Here is a 22,250-nt window from a genome sequence, read left to right on the forward strand (position 1 = left end):
CCCTGTGAGGAGGTCGATCAAGCCTCTCAACTTTCATTCCCAATCTCGCTGGGAGGTTGGCCCGATCACTGGGCAAGACATGATGGGAGGAGACACATACACAAAGTGGGAAGACGTTGGTGTGGTGGTGGGAGTAACCACCATCTCACCTTCTTATCCCACAGCCGTGACTGGCAGCATCTCTCGCTTCTTCTCCCCACCGGATCAGGGATGATCGTCTAGGATCTTGGATCAGCTCGACGGGATCTTTCAAGTGCCCCCGAATTTAGCTTTCCCGAAGCTAAACACGACTAGAAGCAGCCCAGCGCCAAGGGTTCGTCCATCATTTTTCGGCTCTCCGCCCGTGGAATGTTATGGTTGTGGTGGTGCTGATGGTGGTCAAGCTGGGAGCTCTGTGTTTATCTAGCTCACCTCGCCCACATTCTGCCTTTTGCTTCGTCAAGGCCTCAATCATCCCTTCCCTACATTCTCTTCTCTCCCTCGCTCCTTTCTCTTGACCATCTGACCTAGTCATTCATTTAGAGCCATTGTTTTTATTTTGATTCCTGCCCCCCCTCCTTCGCCGGTCCTTTCGTCCTTCTCCCCGATCTCCGCCGCCTTTTCATTCTGTCTTCACACCAGCCTCTTCGCCGCCATCCACGCACAAGAAGAAAAAGAAAAATCATATACGGAGAACGAAAAAGGACTTTGCTGTCGACACCGAATTCCTCGTCCCTCCCGACCGAAAAGTTCCGTCGCTCATAAGCAAGGCTCCTCGATATTCCACACTTTCTCCTTCCTCGCTTGACCTGCGGCTCTTTCCCCGAAACCAGGGCCGTTGAGAGCCATACAGTATTTTCTGTCGGAAGCAGGCATAAAAAAGACATACAAGCCCCCAGCCCACCAATGCGTTCGAAATCCTGTCGACTGAAAGATCGTAATCCCTCGTGAATGAAGCCGACGCAATGACGACCAACTCGTTGGGCGCAAAGAGCAGGCCCGCTTCATCGCTTCGCATCACTCCTTCGAATTCTCCAATCCTGAGACCACCAACGCGCTCTTCCATACACAAAGCACCGTCTCATCAGACAGCCTTGTCCCTGCGGACAGTACTCGGAACAACCACAACCACCCCCCATGGATTCTCGAGTCATGAGCAAAGCAGGTCTTTCGCCCTCTGTGCAGGCTCAGTGGCGGTACTGGTCGAATTGGATGACAAGGACTGTGTAAATCAACGCTTTTTCAGGGCACGGCCCTCGGCAGCCAGTGTGAATCCAGTTACATCGTTCTACCACCAATCCACGCCGCCTACAACGCCTGACAGTCGAGCAAAATTCTCTTCAAGCCTGAGATCGACCGCCCACAGCAATGCTTACAATGGCTTTCCATGCCATGATACGGCTGATCCCGGTAGTCCCCGTGGCTGGTCTTCCCGCGAGAGAGTTAAGGCGGTTACGTGTACTGCAATCAGCCCTAATGGGGAGTTCCTCGCAGTAGGAGAAGTAAGCCAAGTAAACCTTGTGCCGCCGTCAACAATGCACTGACTTCCGCTAGACTGGTTATAGCCCCCGAATCATGATCTTCTCAACTGCGAAAGACACATCTTCGGAAATTCCACTTTCGATCCTTACGGAGCATACATTTGGTGTGCGGGGCCTGGCCTTCAGTCCAGATTCACAGTATCTAGCGACGCTCGGTGATGTGAATGATGGATTTCTTTTCGTATGGACCATCAACCCGAAGACTGGTTCGGCAAAACTTCACTCAACCAACAAGTGCACTTCCCATGTCCGTGACATGTGTTGGATGGGTCAGACATTAATCACGTACGTCCTAGCGGTGTATGCTATATGTTGAGTGGGATATCAACTAACTCGTGTTTTAGTGTGGGAGTCCGACATGTGAAAGTTTGGAGACTTCCAGATGCAAGGCCTGGCTCCCCTCGGTCTCGCCTTACTGTGGAGGTCCCTAGCAGCTCCCCGAGTCAGATTCCCAAAGCATTTTCGGGACGAAATTGTTTACTGGGTTCGCTGGCCGAAAGCACCTTCTCTAGCGTAGCAAGCTTTTCCGATCGGGAGTCAGTCGTAGGCACCGATACGGGGGCTTTATGCTTGGTGGATGATAGTGAGGGGTCCCAGAAATTATCCGTCGTTCAATACCTGGATTTTGGCATAACTTCCTTGGCGGTCGACTGGCACCGCTCTTGTGTTTGGGTTGGCGGAAGGGGCGGACAAATTCAATCTTTCAGTTTCGAAAAGATACGCTCATCGGCCGCTCCCCTGTCTCCCACACTTTCTGGCAGGTCATCAGCAGAGCAGGCGCTCAAGGGCCCTGCAATAATCTGCATCGGTTCTCTGGGGTCTCGTGTGGTAGCGGTGGACTCGACTAATGCTATCGAGATACATTCTGGCGACGAATTGGGCGACGAAGTCGACCAGAGAACCCCTCAGACCATGGTCTCCGCTCACAGAGATGCGGTGCTTGGGATACGTGGACTCAAAACTCCGAACCAGTATGAAGCTACTTTCTTCACATGGTCTCGCAAGGGCAGCGTGAAGTTCTGGGACTCCCGAGGGAAGTGCAAGGATTCGCGTGCAATCGTTCTGGAACATCCCCCTGGCTGTGATGAGGACATTTCCAATGAGTTGAAAGTAGTACGAGCTACGGATGAGATTGACCTGTTTGTCTCGGGTGATAAATTCGGTGTCCTAAGGTACGTTGCCGTTGTCTGTTAGGGATCAAGATCATCGTTTTTGCTGACTAGAGCAACACAGGATGCTGCTAGGCTCCTCATGGGAGCCATTACACGAGGTCCGAGCCCATGGAGGAGAAATCACTGACATTGCTCTGCATACAACACCGGATACGTGCTTGATCGCCAGCTGTGGACGTGACCGCATGGTCCAGCTATTCGAGAGAAGCAATAACAAATTTGAGTTAATCCAAACTATGGATGACCACGTTGGGGCCGTAAACCAGCTCCTCTTCCTTGACAACGGAGAGAAGCTCCTTTCGTCATCTGCCGATCGTACCATTCTCATTAGAGACCGTGTTAGCCGTGAGGTCAATGGCACGCCGATTGTTGCTTACTTGATCACCAGGGTGATCACGATGAAGGCATCCCCAGTGTCCATGACTCTTTCTACAGACACGGATGTCCTTGTCGTATCTACTGCTGATCGATGCATTCAACAATATGACCTCACTACCGGTCGTCAGATCATGTCCTTCCGAGCTATAGATTCAGATGGAAACGATACAGTTGTCATGAACTCTTTGACCGTGACTTCTGATATCTCAAAGCAGAGTTTCTCAAAGCTACTCTTCGGTGTCTCAACCACAGACAAGTCGATACGTGTATACGACTTGGAACGTGGCGTGCTTCTCTCAGCTGAATTTGGGCACACAGAAGGCATGAGCGATGCTTGCCTACTTGCAAATCACTCCAATGACTCCACCCAGTCAGACGACCGGATACTCATCAGCTCCGGTCTTGATGGGCTTGTTATGATCTGGGGAGTATCTGTGCTTCCCCAATCATCATCGGAGCCCTTGCCAGTCCTACATAAAGACGATGATGCTCCTGTGAAGGAATTGACACTTGCTAAACCCCCTCTACGCAAGGTTTTGTCTAAAACTGAGCTTGCCGGGCTCCAACGACAGGAAAACATTGCTGTCACCCCAACTCCTGCTCGCGGCCATTCTCCGACTTTCTTACGGAAACTTTCCAAGTTCTCGCTGTCTCCCGCAAAGCACGGGAATACACCACCGCCCACTACACCCTCGGCGACATCGAATCGTCGCTCCCCCACCTCTAGCGCTTGCCGAGACAAGTCACACCCTACATCTCCCTCTTTGCATACTTCAAAGACTGCAAGCGCAAGGAAGGCTGGCAGTAGTCGAGGCGAATCCCGCCGTTCCTCTCTTGATATTCGTGCTCGAGCCAGACTTTCCGGGAAAAGCGATTTTGGAAGCCTCAACACGTCCACAGAACAAGTGTGTCGTACATTGAAAGCTTACAGGAAGAAGCTCAATGGATCAGTGGGAAATATTCATGCCCAGAAGGAGCTCGAGAGAGAGCTGAACCTAACTCTACGGGCTCTAAATCTTCGAAGTAACAGCAGTGAGAGCGCGGAGACTGAGACTGAAAGCAGCGGAAAGGAGAATGAAAAAGCCCTTGCATGATGCGCTCCAAGAGATTCATATATACACCCTGCCAGATACTGTCATCGGTTGTACGCTCGAAAGAGGTGTTGAAGGCCTCATCAGGCCTGACGCTTCATCCGGATAGGGTGAGCTAAAAATGGCGGGTCCACTGACGCCTGCCTTCGTTCACGCATTTATATCTTCTCGACCTTCGTTCTTTTCTTTCTTCGACTTCCTTTCTTTTTTATATGCCCTGCCTTCTTCGTAACATCTAGGGAATCCAGTGCTATCCTTATAGACATCATTTGTTATCATGCGAGGGGTCTGCTTGGGTATGATTTCATCTCATTTGCGCATTGCGGGTGTTGGATATTCTGCTTCCATCCTCTTGCATGATATTCGGGGCGCGGGAAGTTCAAGGAGTTTGGGGCGCATGATTTCCAATTCTTTCTCCGAGCCTTCGCTTGCAAGCTGACCCAGTCTGTCCTCACTGAACGTTCAGTGTCTCACCACGCGAGGTGTTCTCTTGAACCGCCATTGCACCATTGCCCTCTCAAAGGTTCCTGCTCTTTACTGTATCTGTTCATTTTCAAGTCTTTTTATCTGCCTTTCTTTCTTATCTACCCCGAATCCTTATTCATCGTTCGGATCTTTACCTACCTTCTAAATGATACCCAAACATTGTCGCTCTCTGCGACAGAAGACTGTACTCTTCTGACTCTTATTTATATGCCGTGTTGAACTTTTATCCAATGTCAATATTGATATGGCTCTGCAGTGCCCTTGAGATAATTTGCTGACATTCACCGCCAGCCCTGGCAAAACTCCCAGTCGCCTCATTCCAAACAATAGCACTATTATAGATAGAAGATCCGAATAGAGAAATAGTTCCCAATCTATCATCTTCTACTACTGATGTCTACCGTACAGTGAGCAGGATTACCGATAATGACAATAGTACTGTCTAGTTGCATCTTCCGAGCAGTAAGGAGATGGTAGCTACTACTAGTATTGAAGGAAATTCCACTACAGTAGCACCGTAGCTTGATACCTTTAAGAGCTGTAGTCGCTTCTCAGATAAGTACACAAGAGAACTATGACATGCAACAGTCTCTGCAGTATTATATACAACATTATCTTTCTGTACGATAAACCCCGAATTTATTCTCAATGAAAGAGTAGGGCGGGGGGTTATGCAGTCCACGGTTATGCAGTCGCCTCCTTTCTTGGATTACCCTACTATAATGTAGAGCCCGTGAGAATCACAGGTCCTGTTATAGTTATGATTTGAACTTATGTAAGGCTAGCCCTTAGTTCGGACATCTTGTTACTGTAGTACTGTAGAGTTGTACTTACTTTTCCCTTCGTTCAACCAGGTTCTGCATTTATATACTTATAATACTATTTCTTCCTCTTTAGGACCCTAACGAAATACTAAAATATTCCATAATAATGAAATCGTTTATAGGATCTCGAGATAACCTGAATAGTATTTACTAGTCTCATAGTAAATTGGAATCTTTACGATTCTTATTTCCGAACCCCTACAGTCCAGGCTGTGCCACCGACGGCCCCATCTTCTGCGCCAAGGCATCTGGCTGACGCTTTTTCAACCAATCAGATTAACGTGATATACATCCTCTTCTACCTCACTTTTTTGCAAGGCCCACTCCATTTTGGGGTTATTTCCCGTCTACGGAGTATAATGGATAGGTATATACCCCCACCCCCCAAGAAACCGCTTGTCCTAATGGCTTTTTACTTCAAACTTGAACTGAAAAGACAAGAAAATAAAACCAAATGATGGTGTCTATTACAGCAGTACGGGATAATAACGGCGCTATCCCTCGTCTGTATGGGTCCGATCTGGTTGCGGTATTTGGTGAGTCTCGAGTTTCGTTCTTGGACATATACAAAGTCAAAACTGACTTTTCATGTAGTCGGCGGAACAAGCGGGATAGGCGAATCGACAGCACGCGCATTCATCCGCAATACAACCGCCTCCCGTGCCTATTTGATTGGGCGCGACCAGGCAAGAGCAAGCCGGATTATCGAGGAATTGCGGCAAATCAAACCAGACTCGCAGGCTGAGTTTATCAAATCCGATGTGTCTCTTCTTCGGGAGGTCGATGAGGTTTGCATGGATATCAAGAAGAAAGAGGATCGATTGAATCTGTTCTTTTTGAGCCCGGGGACTGGGTCGATGAAGGGACCAGATGGTATGAAAGCCCGTAAATGATAATATGATGCTTGGTGCTAATTGTTGTCCTTACTTGATCACGGCTTCCTTCCCAGAAGCCGTGCAGGGCAAGACCATCCTCATCACCGGCGTCTCCCCAGGCAGCTTGGGACTCGCAACCGCCGAAGCCTTCACCTCCCAATTGCCAACAAACCTGATCATCTCAGGACGATCCACCGAGAAAGTCCAAGCGGCCATCACCCACCTCGAATCAACCTACCCAGCCACCACCTACCACGCCCTAATCATGGACTTATCCTCCCAGAAATCCGTCCGCGCCGCAGCATCCCAACTCCTGGCCAACACCTCCATCCCGACGATCGACATCCTGATCAACAATGCAGGCGTCATGTCCATTCCCACCCGAACCCTCACCGAGGACGGACTCGAGACGACCTTTGCAACGAACCGCATCGGCCACTTCCTCTTTACCAACCTTATCCTACCTAAGCTGATCAAGGCCGCTTCTACCACCACCACCACCACCACCACCACCACCACCACCAAAGCCTCCGACTCTAGTCTTGCCCCTCCAACAAGAATCATTAACCTCAGCTCCTTCGGCCACAAATTCTCCCCCGTCCGCTTCACCGACCTCTCCCTCATTAAACTCCCCAAAGAACTACCCGAGTCCGAGCGTCCCGACCTCCAGATAACAGAATACCTCACCGGCAACTCTCACGCAGACGAGGCATACTACGGCTTCTTCTCCTACGGGCAGTCCAAGACCGCCAATATCCTGCACGCGATATCCCTCAACCAGGAACTACTTGCTAAGTACAACATCGCAGCGTTCGCCGTACACCCCGGCGCCGTCGACACGGGGATTGGTCGATATGCGACACCTAGCGATGTTGAGGCTGCCCTGCAGAGGGTGAAGGATCTGGGGATGGATCCTACGCAGAAGTCAAGGGAGTTGGGGGCTAATACGACGGTTCTGGCGGCGGTGGATCCGCGTTTGAAGGTGGTGGATGTAGATAGTGGGGATGGACAGGTTAAGGGGGTTTATTTGGCTGATTGTAAGGTTGATGATGAGGGTTTTGTTGCGTTTGCGACTGATAGGCGGATTGCGGAGAGGCTTTGGAGTGTGAGTGAGGGGCTTGTGGGGGAGAGGTTTGATTTTTAGGTGTGTGTTGGTTTTTTCTGTTGTCGGTGATTATAGTAGGATAGTAAGTGAGAATCTGAATTCTGATGTTATGCCTGGTTACAGTAAACAGCATAGACCGGTTGAGATAGGATTTCTTTTACCCTTGTAGTATGTAAATAGCAATCTATACAGTAGCTCAATTTGGAACATTGGAGTTAAAGATTAGGTTGAGGTAACTAGAGGTTTTACACTATCCATACTAAGTAAACTGAAGTGGATCTGGCTATACTCAGGGAGAAATACTATAGCCGCTGATTGGTCAAAAAAGCGTCATCCAGGTGCATTAGCGCCAACTTTGAATACTACTGAAAAATAGAAAACGAAAAATACAGCCCTAAGAAGGTACTGGACAGTTTTACAGTTGCGGAAGATATCGTGTAGAGGATAATCGAGGTCTTGGGATGAGTTGGCACTGAGATGAAACGCGTGTGTTTATATACATCAAAGTCTCGAAAGCACATGCATGTTAAACTGATTGACACATGACATTGCTGTTTCACCTTAGTAAAATTATATATCTTCATCTCTCAGAGCCGTACTAAACTCCATTATATTCTCCCTTTCCCTTTCCTCCCACGACATCCCCACGATGTCATTGAATATGGAAAGCTTCACATCAAGCCAGCATCTCCAATTTCCCCCGTAATAACCTTCCCAGTGCACCATCATCTTTTGCCATATCAGCAAGGTTGATTGCCTTTCCCGCCCATCGTCGGCAATCTGCATCCGCTGCAGCGAGGTAGTAATCCACCGCTCGATTGAATGCCACGGTTGATAGCCATCGTATCTCGTCCTCGGGATACCCCGGTAGTGACAGACTGGCATTGTTCCCGGCTTCTGCATGTCTTTCTTGAACTAATATGAGAGACTGATCAAGAATTGACTCTGCGAGCTGGTACTCTGCTGCGTCGAGGGAGAGTTGGAACAGACAGCGAATGTAGCGGGGAAGGGTTTGATTCATGAAGGTTGACTTGTTTGTATAGGGGGAATGGGAGGCGTGCAGGGTGCGGAGCAGGGTCTGCCATGTATTGCGTTGGATGGTCAGCTCTCGCGCATGTATTATTGGGTAGAAGGTAGTAAAGGGGGTGTGAAGACATGGCTGGAATTAAGGGCTAATAAGTGTATGCATACCTTGACGGCTTGTACTTTGGCTTTTAGGTGACCTTCAGAGCGCAGAATACCGTCTAGAAATACTGAGCTGAGTCTCTCGTCCAAGATTGGGCTAGCTTCCTCGATGATTGTGCAGACACCGGTCCAATTTTCTAAGAAGATAGATGCCTCAAGATCGAGGGCAAGGATAGTACGGTGCTGGGAAAGCCATTTTTCGTACTGAGCATTAGTGCTGTGTTCGACCGTTTGGCCCTTGAACAGCTCTCGAAAGTGTGTACCAATTCTGTGAATAGCGCTGTAGTGCTTATGCTGGATGCTACATTAGACCCTATATAGAAGAGCGCTGGCTGAAAGCGAACCTTCTCATCGACGCTAATTTCTTTGCGGGCTTCTATCGCTATTCTGGCTATTTTGAGAGAGTCGCAGAGAAGATAATGTTCTGATGGAACAATGTGCTCTGTTCTATCCGTTTGTTGACACGTATCGGCGAACTATGCTATGTTAGAGGAACCGTTTCGCTTCAGAATGCTTATACTTGCTTTGATAGAGATGTCTAGTAAATGCATGACGGGCTCCATTTTGGTCGATCTGAATGCGCTGGAAGCAATGCTGTAACTCGCCTTGGCAAACCATGCAAGCTCTTCAACGGAAAATACGCGGTTGTCCGGTGCTCTGCGACTTGCCAGGACCAATCCTGGCTAGTCAGTCAATAGCTGCCAAGCTTTTGCATGAGATTTACCTTGATTCATCAATGTCTGAATCTTGTTCAGTAATGCTTCATTTTCCCATTTGGAGTTCTCGAGTTCGGTAGAAAGAAGTTGAAGAGCAGGCATATTTTGAGGTCAGCACGAGCATCTCATAATAGATTGTTAGCCATACTGTAACAGTTTTCCGACATGGTATCCTTCTGCGCCAGGACACTTCGCGGACTTAAGAAGTTGCTCAAGACCCTCCAGACCCTGCTGAGTCTTCCCAAGCTTGAAGGCTTCTACTACACATGACAAGAGGTAAGGAATGGCTTTTGCGTCCCCAAGGAGCGACTCGAGGTATATGTTTGCTTTTCTGTGTTAGATGTCTATTTAGGCGGCCGAGGTTACTTACATGCGATAGGCTCGCTGCTCTGCAGGCTTCGTGTATACATAAGGTACAAGGTTGACGGACATGATCTGCATTCTTCGGGCATTCGATTAAATATATCAATCGCTTGTGAGGCATTCGGGTCATGTGAAGTACACATGAGAAACTGTCTGCTTGGTGTTAGATATTGTTCTGGGATAAATCTATCAGGTGTGGACTAGCTACCTAAAAAGCTTAGCCTTGTTTGCAGAAGACATCCGAAACATTGGCTCTTCTAACAAACAAAGACACCATTTGCCTGCTACTATTTTGTCGTTATTCGAGCTCGCATCATTGACATGTTTCCAGATGAGCTATGTCTCAATGAGCTTTACTATAGTAGCTGGATCTGTGATAAGGGCTAACGTACGATGAGTGTTGCTTCTGTTGCCGCTTCACTCAACGGCTGTTTATAATGCCTCCTTAAGCTGGCAATTGTCTCCTGGAAAATTCCGAGGCTAGTATTTGCACATTTCTTCGAGTGCATCAATCCATGTACGAATGTTATAAACACTTTCTCGAGTGAAGTTCCGTTATCTGGGAGAAGAATAACCTGTTCGAGCAATTGCTTGAGCATCATAATGGGGACCTCTGGGCTAATTTATTGTAAGATGAGTAAACGAATTTGATCGATACACTCACGATGTAACAGGCAGCTTCTGTATATAATACATGATGCTGCTCACAATATTCAGTAGCGGACAGCGTACACGGGTCATACTGGCCCACTTACATTGTGAGGTATGAATCTTTGAGTTCAGGCGATTCAATGGTTCTTCGTAGCACTATCAACCCTTATGTTAGTCAAGAAAGGAGGGCAACCACAGGATATAAACCAGTGACCTTGCAAAAAGACGTTTTCATCTAGTTCTTCCTTGCCCAGTAACTCGAGTTGAATGACCTGAACTGGGAACATCCCACCGTAATGCTGTTCGACATTAGCCAATATATAGTTATTGGACTTCATGGCTCACAGTTTTTAGTGCATCCATGGCTTTAGCAAGAAAGCCATTGGACTCTTTGGTATCAAGACGAAGACCGGCACGAACTGTCCTGCATGAGGTATTTGCCATGATCATCAATCAGGAGCAACCTACCAGAATCATGGAGTATCAGTAGCTCTTTATCCTTTATTGACACGACCGGCGACTGGTCCATATGTCTTACGAGCTCACATGCTCTCAAAGCCCTTTCTAACCACTTCACAGAGTCATCATACTGCTTGTGTGAAAGCGCACAGCTACCGATCTTATAGCATATGTCCATGACACAATCTTGACCCCTGCCATTGTCTGATACGGGTATCTTTGAGAACAAGTGCTCTGCTATGTCGAGTCTCCCCTGCAGCCATGCCTGCATAGATCTAACAGTCAGCCTGATGTAATTTGTGGACGGGTAGACCATACCAAGTAGACACGAAGCATGTAGTACTCTATGGTATACTGTTGAAGCTTTGAGCCCTCAATGTCACTTTCGTACTTCTCAAGTTTATCTAACCGCACAGCTGCAATTTCAATGATCCTCTGGCTTAGGTCGAGACAACCATTCTCTATATCAGATATATTAGAATTGGTGTTCAGGGAGACATTGAAGAAAGCAATGGGAAGTAGATTCTACCTATGCATGTCGATGCTATGCTAAATGCTGTCTCTAAAGTCCTGTTGCTTCCTGGGCGATGTTAACTGTCCTTTACGCATACAATAGTTAGTGGGTTATACTTACCCCTGCCTCGATATGGTGCGGCATAATCCAACATCGCGTAAGCGAATGCCTTCACTATGCCATAATCAGTAAAAGACTATACGTCACTGAGAGGCATGATAGTACCTTTGCACACAAGGGCAACTTCTTCTTTTCTGTCTCTATAGACAGTCATGAGCTGTATGCAAGTATTCCATAGCCTTGTTCCTTCTTGGTCAAACTGGCGCCTAGTCGAGGACGAAGGACTCGCTATCGGTAAAGTGAAATCATTCAGTTGCTGATCCAGTTGAGCCACAGATTTGACGTCTAAACCTAGATGTCGCTTCTTTTGATCGATAGCGAGTCGACCGGTTAGGTCAGCTGCGAAGTCTGTTGCTTCATTCTTAGTGGATGAGGCAATAAGAGGCATGAAACGACAGGCAGAAGAGGTGCTTCACCTAAAATGACGTCCATTTCTGCTTTTAGACTGCGATGTGTCGTTACTTTGATCCTTGTTCTAATGGCTTAAAGAACAGGACTGTAGTCCTGCAGATACTTGGCCGACATCCCAAGCGAATTACGGAATGGCACCTGACCAATCTAGTCCATTTCGGGTTCACGTTACAAGGCCACAATCTACCTTCCTCTGGAAACAAGTCACGCCTTGAAGATTATGGTACATTTTTGATGGCCGTTTAAATCAATGACAGAAGGGTATGAAGGGAACAATATCGCGAAGCTCCTCCAATAGGAAGACTAGTAAGCACCAAGAAAGAAGACAGTAACTAGGCGTCAACCCACGCGAGCATTTGCTAGGCAACAATAAAGAAATACGAGGGAAATAACTCCAAGGCTTATTTGGCCTTTCGCTGTGACGGCAGAAAATTCCCAATAATGAGTGATGGGCTAGAACAACAGCAGTTAGCACCGAGCCATCGCACCGTCTGACGATGTCACTCACATGTTATGGGTATCTCTTCGGATTGTAAATGAGAAGCAACAGGGAATTCCATCTCCAGGGGAGTTGGAATTGGGGTTTTTCAGGGTGCAGCTTGTGAGCATGGCTTTTTGCGTGTTGTCAAAGGCAATAGCTCCAAACTTCTCCCAGTAGCTCACTAGCTGGTCTTCCACAATGATCTCGTGGATTGCAAGCTTTCCCTGAATGTGACAGTCATTAGATATCGACGACAGAGATTTAGGTCTGCAGAAATCACTTACGTCTCGGAGAGTCTCAATCGGTACGCCGATCAACTCTGCCATTTCTTTATTGCCACGGAATATTTCACCCGTTCGTCTCCAGCAGCAAGCAGGAATGGCCATACTGGCAAAAACTCGATCATATTCCATCAGGCTTCGTTCAAACCACATCTCCACGAGGATGAGTTCAATGTCGGTCAGGCTCTGCATTCGTTCACGAAACTTCGGCCGAAATTTATCTAATTGTCGGAGGATCTTCTGCCGCGAGGCTTGTTGCAAGTGTCGCTCCATATATTGATTCAGCCTGGCATAACCCTTCACATAGTTGAATGGGCGAAGGAGTCCCGCGTCGTATTTCGCTTTAAGAAGCTTGTTCATCCGCTCCTCTGGCGGGTCGGACCCTGATGGATCTGCTGCGGTCATGTAATAGGTCTCTCTCGCCTTGTCATTGCTCACTGCAGGTGTAGGCCCTTGTAAAGGTTCGCCCTGAGCCTGTTGATTAGGTTGGGGTTGCGCAGGTTGGGACTGCTGAAGAAGGCTTTGACTTGAGTTTCCCAGAGTCGCCATAGAATTGAGTAATGACGGGTCCGAGTAAATACCCTGCAGCTCATCATTTTGAAACACTCCTCCATCATCCAAAAGGCTATTGCTCAGAAAGTCACCAAGGAGGTTGTACTCATTAGTGACCTCTGGTGCATTGAACATGTAGGAAGGGTGAAACGTGTGCATGTCCTGGAATTGGCTTTGTCCACCAAGCCATTCGTTGTACCCAATCACTTACTAAAGTCAATATGATACACTAGACAACTTTATAGGTAGGACTCACTTTGCTGTTGAGCATTAAGACCCTGGCCAGAAGAAGCCATGTTGCCAGGCTGCTGCACAGAAGTTACAGAAGCGGTGGGTAGGCCGATGGACCCGTCGGGTAGCATTTGCTGACCTGCAGCTTCTGGGCCGTCGACGTTTCTGGGCATCTGGACACCAGAGTACTCATTATTCGAAGAGCCCTCGTCATCGGCAGCCGAATGATCGTTTTCACTCCGCGACCGTTTTGAAGGTTCCCGAGGTTCATCGTGGCAAAGGTGGCCAATATTCCGTTTTATGCATCGCGTGCAGGGTCGCTCCTACATTTCCCGCAAAGCAACAACCGTCAGCAACTAGATCTTCGAAGGGTAATTGCACTCCACGTTTCACGGAAATGCGCTGGGGGGTAGAGCTCAGACGGGTCGTACCGAGTCGCAAGTCATATGCTGTGCCACGCGAGCGAGTGCCTTTCAGTTAGCAAATAACTCCTCTAGGCGTAGAGCCCAACAAGTATCAAAGGCGATGTTTGTTCGGGTTGATTGAAGTGAGGGGCGAGGAAGGTGATCTTGTTTGAGGGGAAAGACTTTACCGATCGCCGACAGTAAACGCATGCTGCAAACGTGGCACTCTAATTAGCAACGTGGTCGAAACAACAGGGGGAAAAGCTGAGTCGCTGCCTTGATCCTTGTAGGATGCATAGCAAATAGCGCCATACCATGATTGACTTTGCGACGTTTTTTGGGACTTGGGTGAGCCCCGGCAGCAGCACCCTCAGTCTTGAGAGACGGTGTATTCTGCGAGTTGTCTTTCGCACCAGCATCTGCCCCAGTCTGTTCCTCCTCTGTCACATCCGGTTTCCTCTCCGCTGTCCCATTGCTGGTTTGTTGATCGGGGCCTGGACCCGTTGACGCCGCACTTTTCTCCGTCATTGATCGCTAGGCGCAAGGTGTTGCGCAGGGTTCGTTTCGCCGTTAACACTGTTGCTGTCGATTGGAACACAAACGGGAAGCAAAATGACCGTCTGCAGACATTCGACTGGGTATGAATGGACCGAACAACCAGAGGGCGAAGGTATCGGGCTGATCTGTAACGTGAAAATGTGAGGGCACGCGCGATGCGATCGGCTCATCGAAGTTCCCCGCTGGTGCGGGACTTGGATCTTTCATTTCCCGGGCCCCTCCGCATTGGGGCCGGCAGCGGCGAACCCGGTTCGTAGCCTCGGAAAAGCATATGAGCGGCTAACCCATGTGTGACACTATCTCTCACGGCGGAAGCAAAGCAGCCAATATCAGTTATTCATGCGAAAAAGTAAATAGAGGTTAAACAGAATCCTCGTATTTCTGATGTTAACATATAGGAAGACTATCTGTCATTGAATATAGTTACAAGGTTTCTACCTCGGTAAACTTGCATCTAGCATATGCAGCCACATGCTCCTACACTGAGCGGTTGTGCAGAGTAGGCAGTAGAGTTATTTAATTTCTTTCCAAAATCAGACGTTGTATTAAGTAGTTTCTGGATGGCTAAAGACCCGTGAATGATGCCTCATTGGCATTACCAGCCACAAGCTTTTTATAAAGCCCACTAGACTTCTTTGCCTGTAGTCAAATAGTGGGGGTCCGCTGTCAATATCTGGCTAAACTTCTTTGGACCTAGAGGATTCCCAGAGCCTGAGTCTTGTCAGAGAACGAGGTAGAACGCAATGAGGCTCAGCTTGTCCTGAATAAGAGGACCAATTCTCCGAGGCGCGGGAATTCGTTTAGCCCCATATATTACTGGTGTCCCGTGGGGGATATATCCACAGTCGATGCGGGAGACCTTCCAGGTAGCGTCAAACTGGCTCGCGATGCCTTGGTCGACCGGAGGACGTCAAACACCGTCCTGCGCATGACTTGTCTTCCAAGATGTCTTGGAGCCTGACATGAGGCTTGCATCTTCGAGTATACGCTCCAGACGGCGTACAAATTGTAACGGCACAATCGTTCTGGACATGTCATTGATGCAGATATCTGTGGGTTCAGTCTTCGGGCATAAAAGTTAGACTCAATGCTGCATGCGACCTGCCAATTGCGTCTTTCAAACCGGCAACGGGTGCGGTATTGTTTTGCATTGACTTCAGATGCCCAGTCAGTTGTTTCAAGATATTCGAGACTTCCGGGTCATTTTCGAGCTACAACGGTATGTCAACACCAGATATCAAGCACGGGTAAAGAGGAGCTGAAAACGCACCTCATCGAACATCGTTTGGGTTTGTTTTCCTCCCGCAAGGGTAAATTCGGTCTGCTTCTGGTTATACTCGTCAGGCAAGCTGTCAACCTGCCGCAGAACAGGGTGCTCCTAGAAAAAGGTCAGCGTCATCGTAATTTTCTCAACTTACTCGCGTCGAGGCCACACTTACGTTCTTCGATTGCCTCTTCCTCTCCGCTTCTGCTCGCTTTGCGTTTCTCTCCATCTCCTGCAGTTGCTTTTTCTCTCTTTCAAGCATAGCTTCTTCCTTTTCGACTTCAGCCTTCAAGAGATCAATACTATCAGTCACTGTGGCTAAAGTAGCCTCCAAGGAACACTGCAAACATGTGTCAGTCATATCTTCAATGAGGTTTATCGAGCGTTACTTACATGCTCCTTGAGCGCTGCCTCGTACTCAAAGACAGAGTCTTTCGTGACTGGAGGAAATGGCATGCGCGGAAGCCGCTTTCCCAGACTATAGCATTGGAAGATTACAAGTCAGTATAATCATTTCCCTCGAGACAGTAGACCGGGAACTATACTTTTTCACAACAGCTTGAACAGCAGCCTGTGCTTCGATGCGTTTGCCCTCGTTCTGCTGTCTTACAATAACTGGACGCTCCAGGGCCCGAAACATATCGCGCACCCTGTCTTGAACCGGCTCCGGAAGTGTGGACCACTTGGATTTGATGGTTGTTTCGGAGACCTGCCGGACCTGGGGCTTCAAGTAGGCATAAGGCTTGTTGCGCGCCTCACTCCTTTGCTCGGGTCCATTGCTAGAACGCTTCCGCTTGGGAGGCATGTTTGACCTGTTAAATATCCTATAGGTGAGGAATTAATTTGGATTATATAGCTTTGTTCACTTTTGATGTAGTTACACCCACATGCCCAGACGGAACCCGGACGTAGCGTCATCATAATAAACGCGCCGTTGGCCCGTTGCTGAGAAGATCACATGATCATACTGGGCATTCCGGGCTGCGCTAAGCCCCTTGGAGCCGGTGGGGCCACCCCCGCGAGTTAGTAGTTCTGCCCCTGACGGTGGGTTACCGCTGCTATCTACGGTGTGTCTATCTCTCTATCTACGTACTACGGAGAACTACGGTGTATGCTGCGGCATTTGTTGAAGATCCTCTATATTCCCCATGTACATGGGAAAGAAGCAACTGTCATCGCATCTTGTACATGTATCACTGTTTTACGCGATTCATACTACATCCTAGTGGCTGGATATACGATCGTGAAGACTAATGATCCTTGCTTAAACCAATAATTGGGAAGCAACGAAGGCAGAGCACCAATGGAGAACGAGAAGATATCGCGGGAGAGCTTATACTCCCGGCAGAATGCATGCATCAAACTAGATACTATGTGGTATTTAGGAAATTAAACCATTATCGCCAATCCAAGTGGGTATTATGGGGTGACATGTAATAGGCCGGGATTTTTAATGTGACTGCAACCAGGTGCGTCGGCACATCAAACCCTGGCTGATGTAGAAATCAAGACGGGCGGCCGTAAAAACAAACGCCTGCATAACCGTTTGAACAATGCGCATCCTTCCAGAAGATCGCTGAACTGCTCCAATGTACAAATGGGTGAAGATCAGCCCATGCTTTCGATAGAATAAGAGAGATGATCATGGTCGCATAATTGAGGTGACTACCGAGGCATCACCAAACCATTCATGGCCTTTAACTCCGCTAGCTGTGCTTTGAGGATGTCATTGCCGCGCAATACTTCTTCCAACCAGTCAGCCGCCTGCGTGAGCATTGCGCTTTTGCTAAAACCACCGCCTTTTAGGCCAGGAACAAGGGTGCACAGATCATCGAACCCTTGTCTGATCAAGTTTCTTCGCTTTTGCTCCGAAAGAATATGGTTGCTTCTCTTTTGTTCTTCGGTCAGGTTCTCTCGTGCGGGCTTTGGACCTTGGGAAAGCCTTGGTTTCCGAACGGCGTCATGTGACATTCGCCTTGATGACGAAGCCTTGGACTTTTTCGATCGTGGCCGCGAGCTTTCCTCGTCTGAATTTTCATCTTCTTCCTCCTTGACCAAAACTCTTTGCTTCTTCTTAGGTTGGGAAAGATCTTCCATGCTGTCCTTGAACTCTCTGCGCAAATTGCTGAGTTGTCCAGCCGCATCTGTATCAGTCCATGTTGCATCATAGTTTCCGGTGATGCGTACTGGGCTCGGCGCTCGGGTGTTTGCAGCACTGCTTTGGGCTTCAAAGCATGCCAAGTGACCGAGCAGCTCTTTCGTGCGCTGCTCTTCATCTGGCTGATCCGGCGGTGCAATGTATCCTTGATCCACAAAACTTTCATCCGAGCCCCAATGCAGTGGACGAACCTTGGCGGTCTGCTGTTGCTCGGGGGATATCGGTTCACGGACATCGAAGAGCATCTCTGAGGTGTGGTACCCATGGGGTAACCGAGGACGGGATGAGCTGTTGGGTTGTTTCAAGGGCACATGGCTGGGTTGCGGTTGGAATTTGCCATGAGTGGACATTCTGAGGCTGTTGAAATCTATGTCAGGGGATGGGTATGAATGAGATCCTAAGTTGGTATTGAAATCGGCCCCGTGTATTCCATTATGGTATAGCATGGAAGCAGCCGCGAATATATCTGAGTTGGCACTCAGGTTCCCCGGCATTACGTCCATGAGCGGTTTGTCTATGCTGCGATGAGAGAGGGAGGGTTGTGATGAAAGAGAGGTCGTGGACCCTTCGAAAGTCGGGGGGAGGAGTTCGTCTGAGAAGTCGAAATTGGCGGTGCCAAATGGCTTATTTGATTGACTCTGCAGCCAAAAGTCACTGGAGAGCTGATTGGAGTTCATCGTAGTAAAGAAGTTATCCAGCATCAATGATTCATCTTGATCCAAGAGCGCCGGCCCGGGAGGTGGCGCAGGAGCAGGTTCGAATGGGGTATCTGTAGGGGAGAGAAAAGAATCTAGAGCCCCTCCACATTAGACAGGACGTGGCAGCAGCGAAGGAATACACTTACAGCCAAAGGGGCCAGGCTGCGGACTATTCTGGCCATTATGTGTCCCCGACCTGTTTGGATCCATGGCGATGATGGTGGAGTGGGGCGAGAGAAGGCAAGTATGTGATATCGCAAAGAAACTCGACTAGCATGTGCTAGTCTTGAATGAAGGCGGCGCCGAAAGACAGTGCCAACATGCCTTGACCGGCAAAGCGGATGCAGGGAAAGAGAATAAACCCTTTCAAGAATGCGATGACAATATGGTTTCAAAGAGCTCCAGTGATACAATCACCAGAAGATTGGAAGCTAGCTAGCTATAGGGGACGGTGGTCGCGGAGGGGAGTATCAACGGTCGATGGTGCCGGGGAAGTACGGGCGAATGTCTGGAGGTCTAGGATACGAAATACCGTCAACAAGACCAAATTCACTTGACGGAAAAGGCATCCCCCACATTGAAACTGACAGTTAGACGGGAGGGTTGACGGCAGAATCCGGGGATCATGGACAGTGGAGAGAGTAACCGTAGATAGACAGATCGATCGTAACATTCAGACAGTCAGTCACCACACGAGTTGCTTCTCGTCGCTGGGAATCCGTCGGCCTTTTCAAGGCAATCACATGCAAAAATCTGGCGCTCCGGCGGAGGTCGCGTGACGTAAAATAATTACCATTGATACCACCAATTGCCAGCAACGCAACAGACCCAGATTGTGTAATTTTGGTTTCCAGACGGTATGAATCGGACCAATTTCCCAGTCCGGGGAGACTCGACCTTATCCGGCCCGATCGATTCCCATTTCTGGTGCCCATCCAATCTATCCATCCACCTATCCACATCTCCATTCATCCACCATGTACACTCACTCTCTGTCTGTCTGCTTTTTTTGTTCTTCCCCGCTGACAGGAATTCTTTTCCTTGATCATCCCTCAGCAAGGTGAGCCGTAAAACTGCTCCGGCTCCTCCGATCTGGACGATTCGCTACCATTGTGTCTACTGGAGTTCATACTTTCTTGGCTCCATTACACCAGCTGGTTTCCCCAGGTGACGGCTAGCGGTTGGTTGATAAAACCCCAAGTTTCGAGCGTGGCATAACGGGGGATCGTCGCCTTCCGCCTGGTCTGTAACCCCTGAACCACACCTGGGTTAACGGCCATTCCCCTCGTGTCTTGAACGACCGAGGTCGAATTTCTAATAGTCCGTCGCACGGATCCACGGCCGATCCTACATACAAAAAGGGCTGCCCATCACGGAGCACGTACCACTCTGGGTAACCGCCGCGGAGCCAAGTGTTTGTGTTAGTTTCCTATTCTGTCAAGATCTTTGGGCCGGCTAGAAATGCTTGGATTTTAGTGCAGTATGTCCTGCCACAATCCTTTGATTTTCTGCAGAATTCATTCGTCCCTTTTTGTGGCCATGGTCTCGATTCTGTTAATCGGTGGTATACTCCCAAGATACAGTCTGACACCAGCAAATAGGTTGTTTCATTGTTTCACAACTCAGATCCAGACTTCAATGGCACGGTCATGGACTAAATGAGTTGGATGCACCATGGACTCGGCCACCATCATTCGCCAGCATCAGAGCAGTATCCGTGTTCTACGGCCGTAAGTATTCATTATTCCCAATTTCGGCCACTTCTGGGTGGCGTCGAGCACATCAACTACGGATCAATAGGCTGCGTCGATACTGACCGTAACAGAATTCTACGCGCATACGCACTTGGTTATTTATCTTCAACTACTCCTAGAGTAATAACCTGTCTACGGCGAATTCGGGGGCATGGCTTAAGCTTCGGAGAGCAGCTCAAGGAGGTATGTTAATGTTACCCTGATAGCATGAAGCCCGCTGCACCTATGCATCGTTCGTGATGCGTATACACACATGGAAATTTTCGCTGCCCTACCCGTCTACCATCAGGATAAGGCCGGTGTACTCACTCTGGCTATGCAGTTGTCCACCACATTGACAAGTACTCTACGGCTGGATGCTTTCCCGGCATTCTGTGCTGTACTCGTAGGGGGCTCAACCGTCTTTCCTCTGATTCTCTTACGATGTCTTGCGCATCTCGTTCGTAAGCTGGGTTTAAAACCCGGTCGTTCCAATGCATTGATTCACATGCGACTGGCTAGATTTGTTTCTGCGTTACTGTCCGCTTGGTTCAGTTTTAATATTCTGAATCGGAGGCCTATCAGGTTGCAGAGAGCTTGCGACGAATGTCAAGGTGGTACTGATTCAGAAAATGCTGCAGACCAGAGAAAGCTCGGACCGGAGCCGCATAGCCATCCCCAGTTCGCAGGTAGAACCATGGACCTCACTCTTTTCAGCCTTACAAGAGCGGTCGATTTGATGGTCTACATGGGTTGGGCAAATTGGCGGCGATGGCGAAAGTCAAAAAATCAGTGGAGTCTAGTGGAGCGTGTTGCTCCTCAACTCGCAGATGCGGGTGTGTTCGCCACGAGCGCAGCGATAGTTATGTGGGCATGGTTTTATATGCCTGAGAGGCTACCAAGATCTTACGGTAAATGGATAGGAGAAGTAGCAAAGGTGGATGGCCGCCTGATCGAAGCACTTCGCCGTGCTAGGCACGGTGTCTTTGTGTACGGAAAAGACACTGGGCAAGCATCACTACTTCAGTCCATGTGCAAAGATTATAATTGGCCCGTGGAATGGGGAGACCCTTCCAAGACCATCCCGATACCGTGTGAGATGGTCCACATGGGTAGTGGTCATAGCTGTGAAAAGCATGCTCTGTCTCGATTCACTCGAACATTCAATTTCGCCTGTGCTACCTACATACCTTTACAGATCATCTTTCGTTTGCGATCAATAAAGTCCATGGCATCCCTCAAACAGCCCATAGCTGCTGCCTTGCGCTCATCTGCCTTCCTTGCTTCATTTGTGAGCTTGTTCTACTACTCTGTCTGTCTTGCAAGAACAAGGATCGGCCCCAAAGTATTTCACCGCGGTACAGTAACTCCAATGATGTGGGATTCTGGGCTCTGTGTCGGCGCCGGATGCCTGATGTGCGGTTGGAGCATACTCGTGGAGAACGCACGGAAGCGACAGGAGATTTCACTATTTGTGGCTCCCAGGGCTGCTGCAACTGTTCTGCCAAGATATTACGAGAAACAGGTGAGTTCAAATACTTCCATATTACCCAGTGGTTGCAGAGCTTGGGAGTTGTCACACTCGTCTTGCCGCTCTCTGCGCCATCCTATTCTAGCTTCGTCGAACATTGTACCACTTTCTAACCGTTGTGGCTTATCTAGTATCAACACCGGGAACGTATAGCATTTTCTATCAGCGCCGCCATTCTTCTGACTTGTCTCCAAGAGAGGCCTGATATGGTCCGGGGTGTATTTGGTCGGATCGGTAGAAGCGTGCTGGTGTAATTGCGCTGAGCGAATGGCGTTTGCGACCTGACCTTTACATGTATAGACTTATTGTTTTTTCTTTCGTTACTCTCACTGTACTATACAGGGTATCATTAGGGGTTCTGATATGTATTATTATGCCATTATTGTTCGTCGAGAATTGAATGAACAAAAGCAAGCAATCTAGCCAGGTCTGTAGGTGTTTCTCTCTCGAACAAAGCCATAGGGCAAAGAATCGCCATCTTGGTCAAGC

The 22,250-nt window shown here is 48.7% G+C and overlaps 9 protein-coding genes across 9 annotated transcripts; 4 read left to right on the top strand and 5 right to left on the bottom strand.

The window, feature by feature from the left end:
* Window positions 1-944: 944 nt before the first annotated feature.
* On the top strand, window positions 945-4,164 carry AKAW2_21241S (WD40 repeat domain-containing protein; the record flags this gene model as incomplete). The annotated part of the gene is made up of 4 exons (XM_041686043.1): window positions 945-1,481; window positions 1,534-1,805; window positions 1,865-2,692; window positions 2,754-4,164. The coding sequence occupies 4 exons, from the start codon at window positions 945-947 to the stop codon at window positions 4,162-4,164; spliced, it is 3,048 nt and encodes a 1,015-aa protein (XP_041540067.1).
* A 1,761-nt stretch (window positions 4,165-5,925) lies between these two features.
* Window positions 5,926-6,364, top strand: AKAW2_21242S (uncharacterized protein; the record flags this gene model as incomplete). The annotated part of the gene is made up of 2 exons (XM_041686044.1): window positions 5,926-6,007; window positions 6,066-6,364. The coding sequence occupies 2 exons, from the start codon at window positions 5,926-5,928 to the stop codon at window positions 6,362-6,364; spliced, it is 381 nt and encodes a 126-aa protein (XP_041540068.1).
* Window positions 6,365-6,611: 247 nt separating this feature from the next.
* On the top strand, window positions 6,612-7,490 carry AKAW2_21243S (uncharacterized protein; the record flags this gene model as incomplete). Its single annotated transcript, XM_041686045.1, has 1 exon — window positions 6,612-7,490. The coding sequence occupies one exon, from the start codon at window positions 6,612-6,614 to the stop codon at window positions 7,488-7,490; it is 879 nt and encodes a 292-aa protein (XP_041540069.1).
* Window positions 7,491-8,127: 637 nt separating this feature from the next.
* Window positions 8,128-9,454, bottom strand: AKAW2_21244A (uncharacterized protein; the record flags this gene model as incomplete). Its single annotated transcript, XM_041686047.1, has 5 exons — window positions 8,128-8,529; window positions 8,643-8,930; window positions 8,981-9,112; window positions 9,161-9,315; window positions 9,361-9,454. The coding sequence occupies 5 exons, from the start codon at window positions 9,452-9,454 to the stop codon at window positions 8,128-8,130; spliced, it is 1,071 nt and encodes a 356-aa protein (XP_041540070.1).
* Window positions 9,455-9,490: 36 nt separating this feature from the next.
* AKAW2_21245A (uncharacterized protein) lies at window positions 9,491-11,891 on the bottom strand (the record flags this gene model as incomplete). Its single annotated transcript, XM_041686048.1, has 14 exons — window positions 9,491-9,678; window positions 9,723-9,868; window positions 9,924-10,051; window positions 10,108-10,333; window positions 10,380-10,415; window positions 10,471-10,522; window positions 10,581-10,665; window positions 10,712-10,785; window positions 10,835-11,090; window positions 11,144-11,286; window positions 11,355-11,405; window positions 11,460-11,513; window positions 11,565-11,807; window positions 11,876-11,891. 14 exons carry the CDS (start codon window positions 11,889-11,891, stop codon window positions 9,491-9,493), a joined length of 1,698 nt encoding a protein of 565 aa, XP_041540071.1.
* Window positions 11,892-12,271: 380 nt separating this feature from the next.
* Window positions 12,272-14,347, bottom strand: acuM (gluconeogenesis transcription factor RDS2; the record flags this gene model as incomplete). Its single annotated transcript, XM_041686049.1, has 7 exons — window positions 12,272-12,323; window positions 12,379-12,575; window positions 12,636-13,390; window positions 13,441-13,738; window positions 13,847-13,864; window positions 14,008-14,030; window positions 14,134-14,347. The coding sequence occupies 7 exons, from the start codon at window positions 14,345-14,347 to the stop codon at window positions 12,272-12,274; spliced, it is 1,557 nt and encodes a 518-aa protein (XP_041540072.1).
* Window positions 14,348-15,435: 1,088 nt separating this feature from the next.
* AKAW2_21247A (uncharacterized protein) lies at window positions 15,436-16,446 on the bottom strand (the record flags this gene model as incomplete). The annotated part of the gene is made up of 5 exons (XM_041686050.1): window positions 15,436-15,588; window positions 15,648-15,755; window positions 15,817-15,981; window positions 16,035-16,119; window positions 16,187-16,446. 5 exons carry the CDS (start codon window positions 16,444-16,446, stop codon window positions 15,436-15,438), a joined length of 771 nt encoding a protein of 256 aa, XP_041540073.1.
* Window positions 16,447-17,306: 860 nt separating this feature from the next.
* Window positions 17,307-18,707, bottom strand: AKAW2_21248A (basic helix-loop-helix domain-containing protein; the record flags this gene model as incomplete). The annotated part of the gene is made up of 2 exons (XM_041686051.1): window positions 17,307-18,589; window positions 18,644-18,707. The coding sequence occupies 2 exons, from the start codon at window positions 18,705-18,707 to the stop codon at window positions 17,307-17,309; spliced, it is 1,347 nt and encodes a 448-aa protein (XP_041540074.1).
* A 1,464-nt stretch (window positions 18,708-20,171) lies between these two features.
* On the top strand, window positions 20,172-22,015 carry AKAW2_21249S (uncharacterized protein; the record flags this gene model as incomplete). Its single annotated transcript, XM_041686052.1, has 4 exons — window positions 20,172-20,227; window positions 20,323-20,434; window positions 20,574-21,755; window positions 21,893-22,015. The coding sequence occupies 4 exons, from the start codon at window positions 20,172-20,174 to the stop codon at window positions 22,013-22,015; spliced, it is 1,473 nt and encodes a 490-aa protein (XP_041540075.1).
* Between the last annotated feature and the right edge of the window lie 235 nt (window positions 22,016-22,250).

This window comes from Aspergillus luchuensis, chromosome 2 (genome assembly GCF_016861625.1).
Source record: "Aspergillus luchuensis IFO 4308 DNA, chromosome 2, nearly complete sequence".
In the NCBI taxonomy this organism is placed as follows: domain Eukaryota; kingdom Fungi; phylum Ascomycota; class Eurotiomycetes; order Eurotiales; family Aspergillaceae; genus Aspergillus; species Aspergillus luchuensis.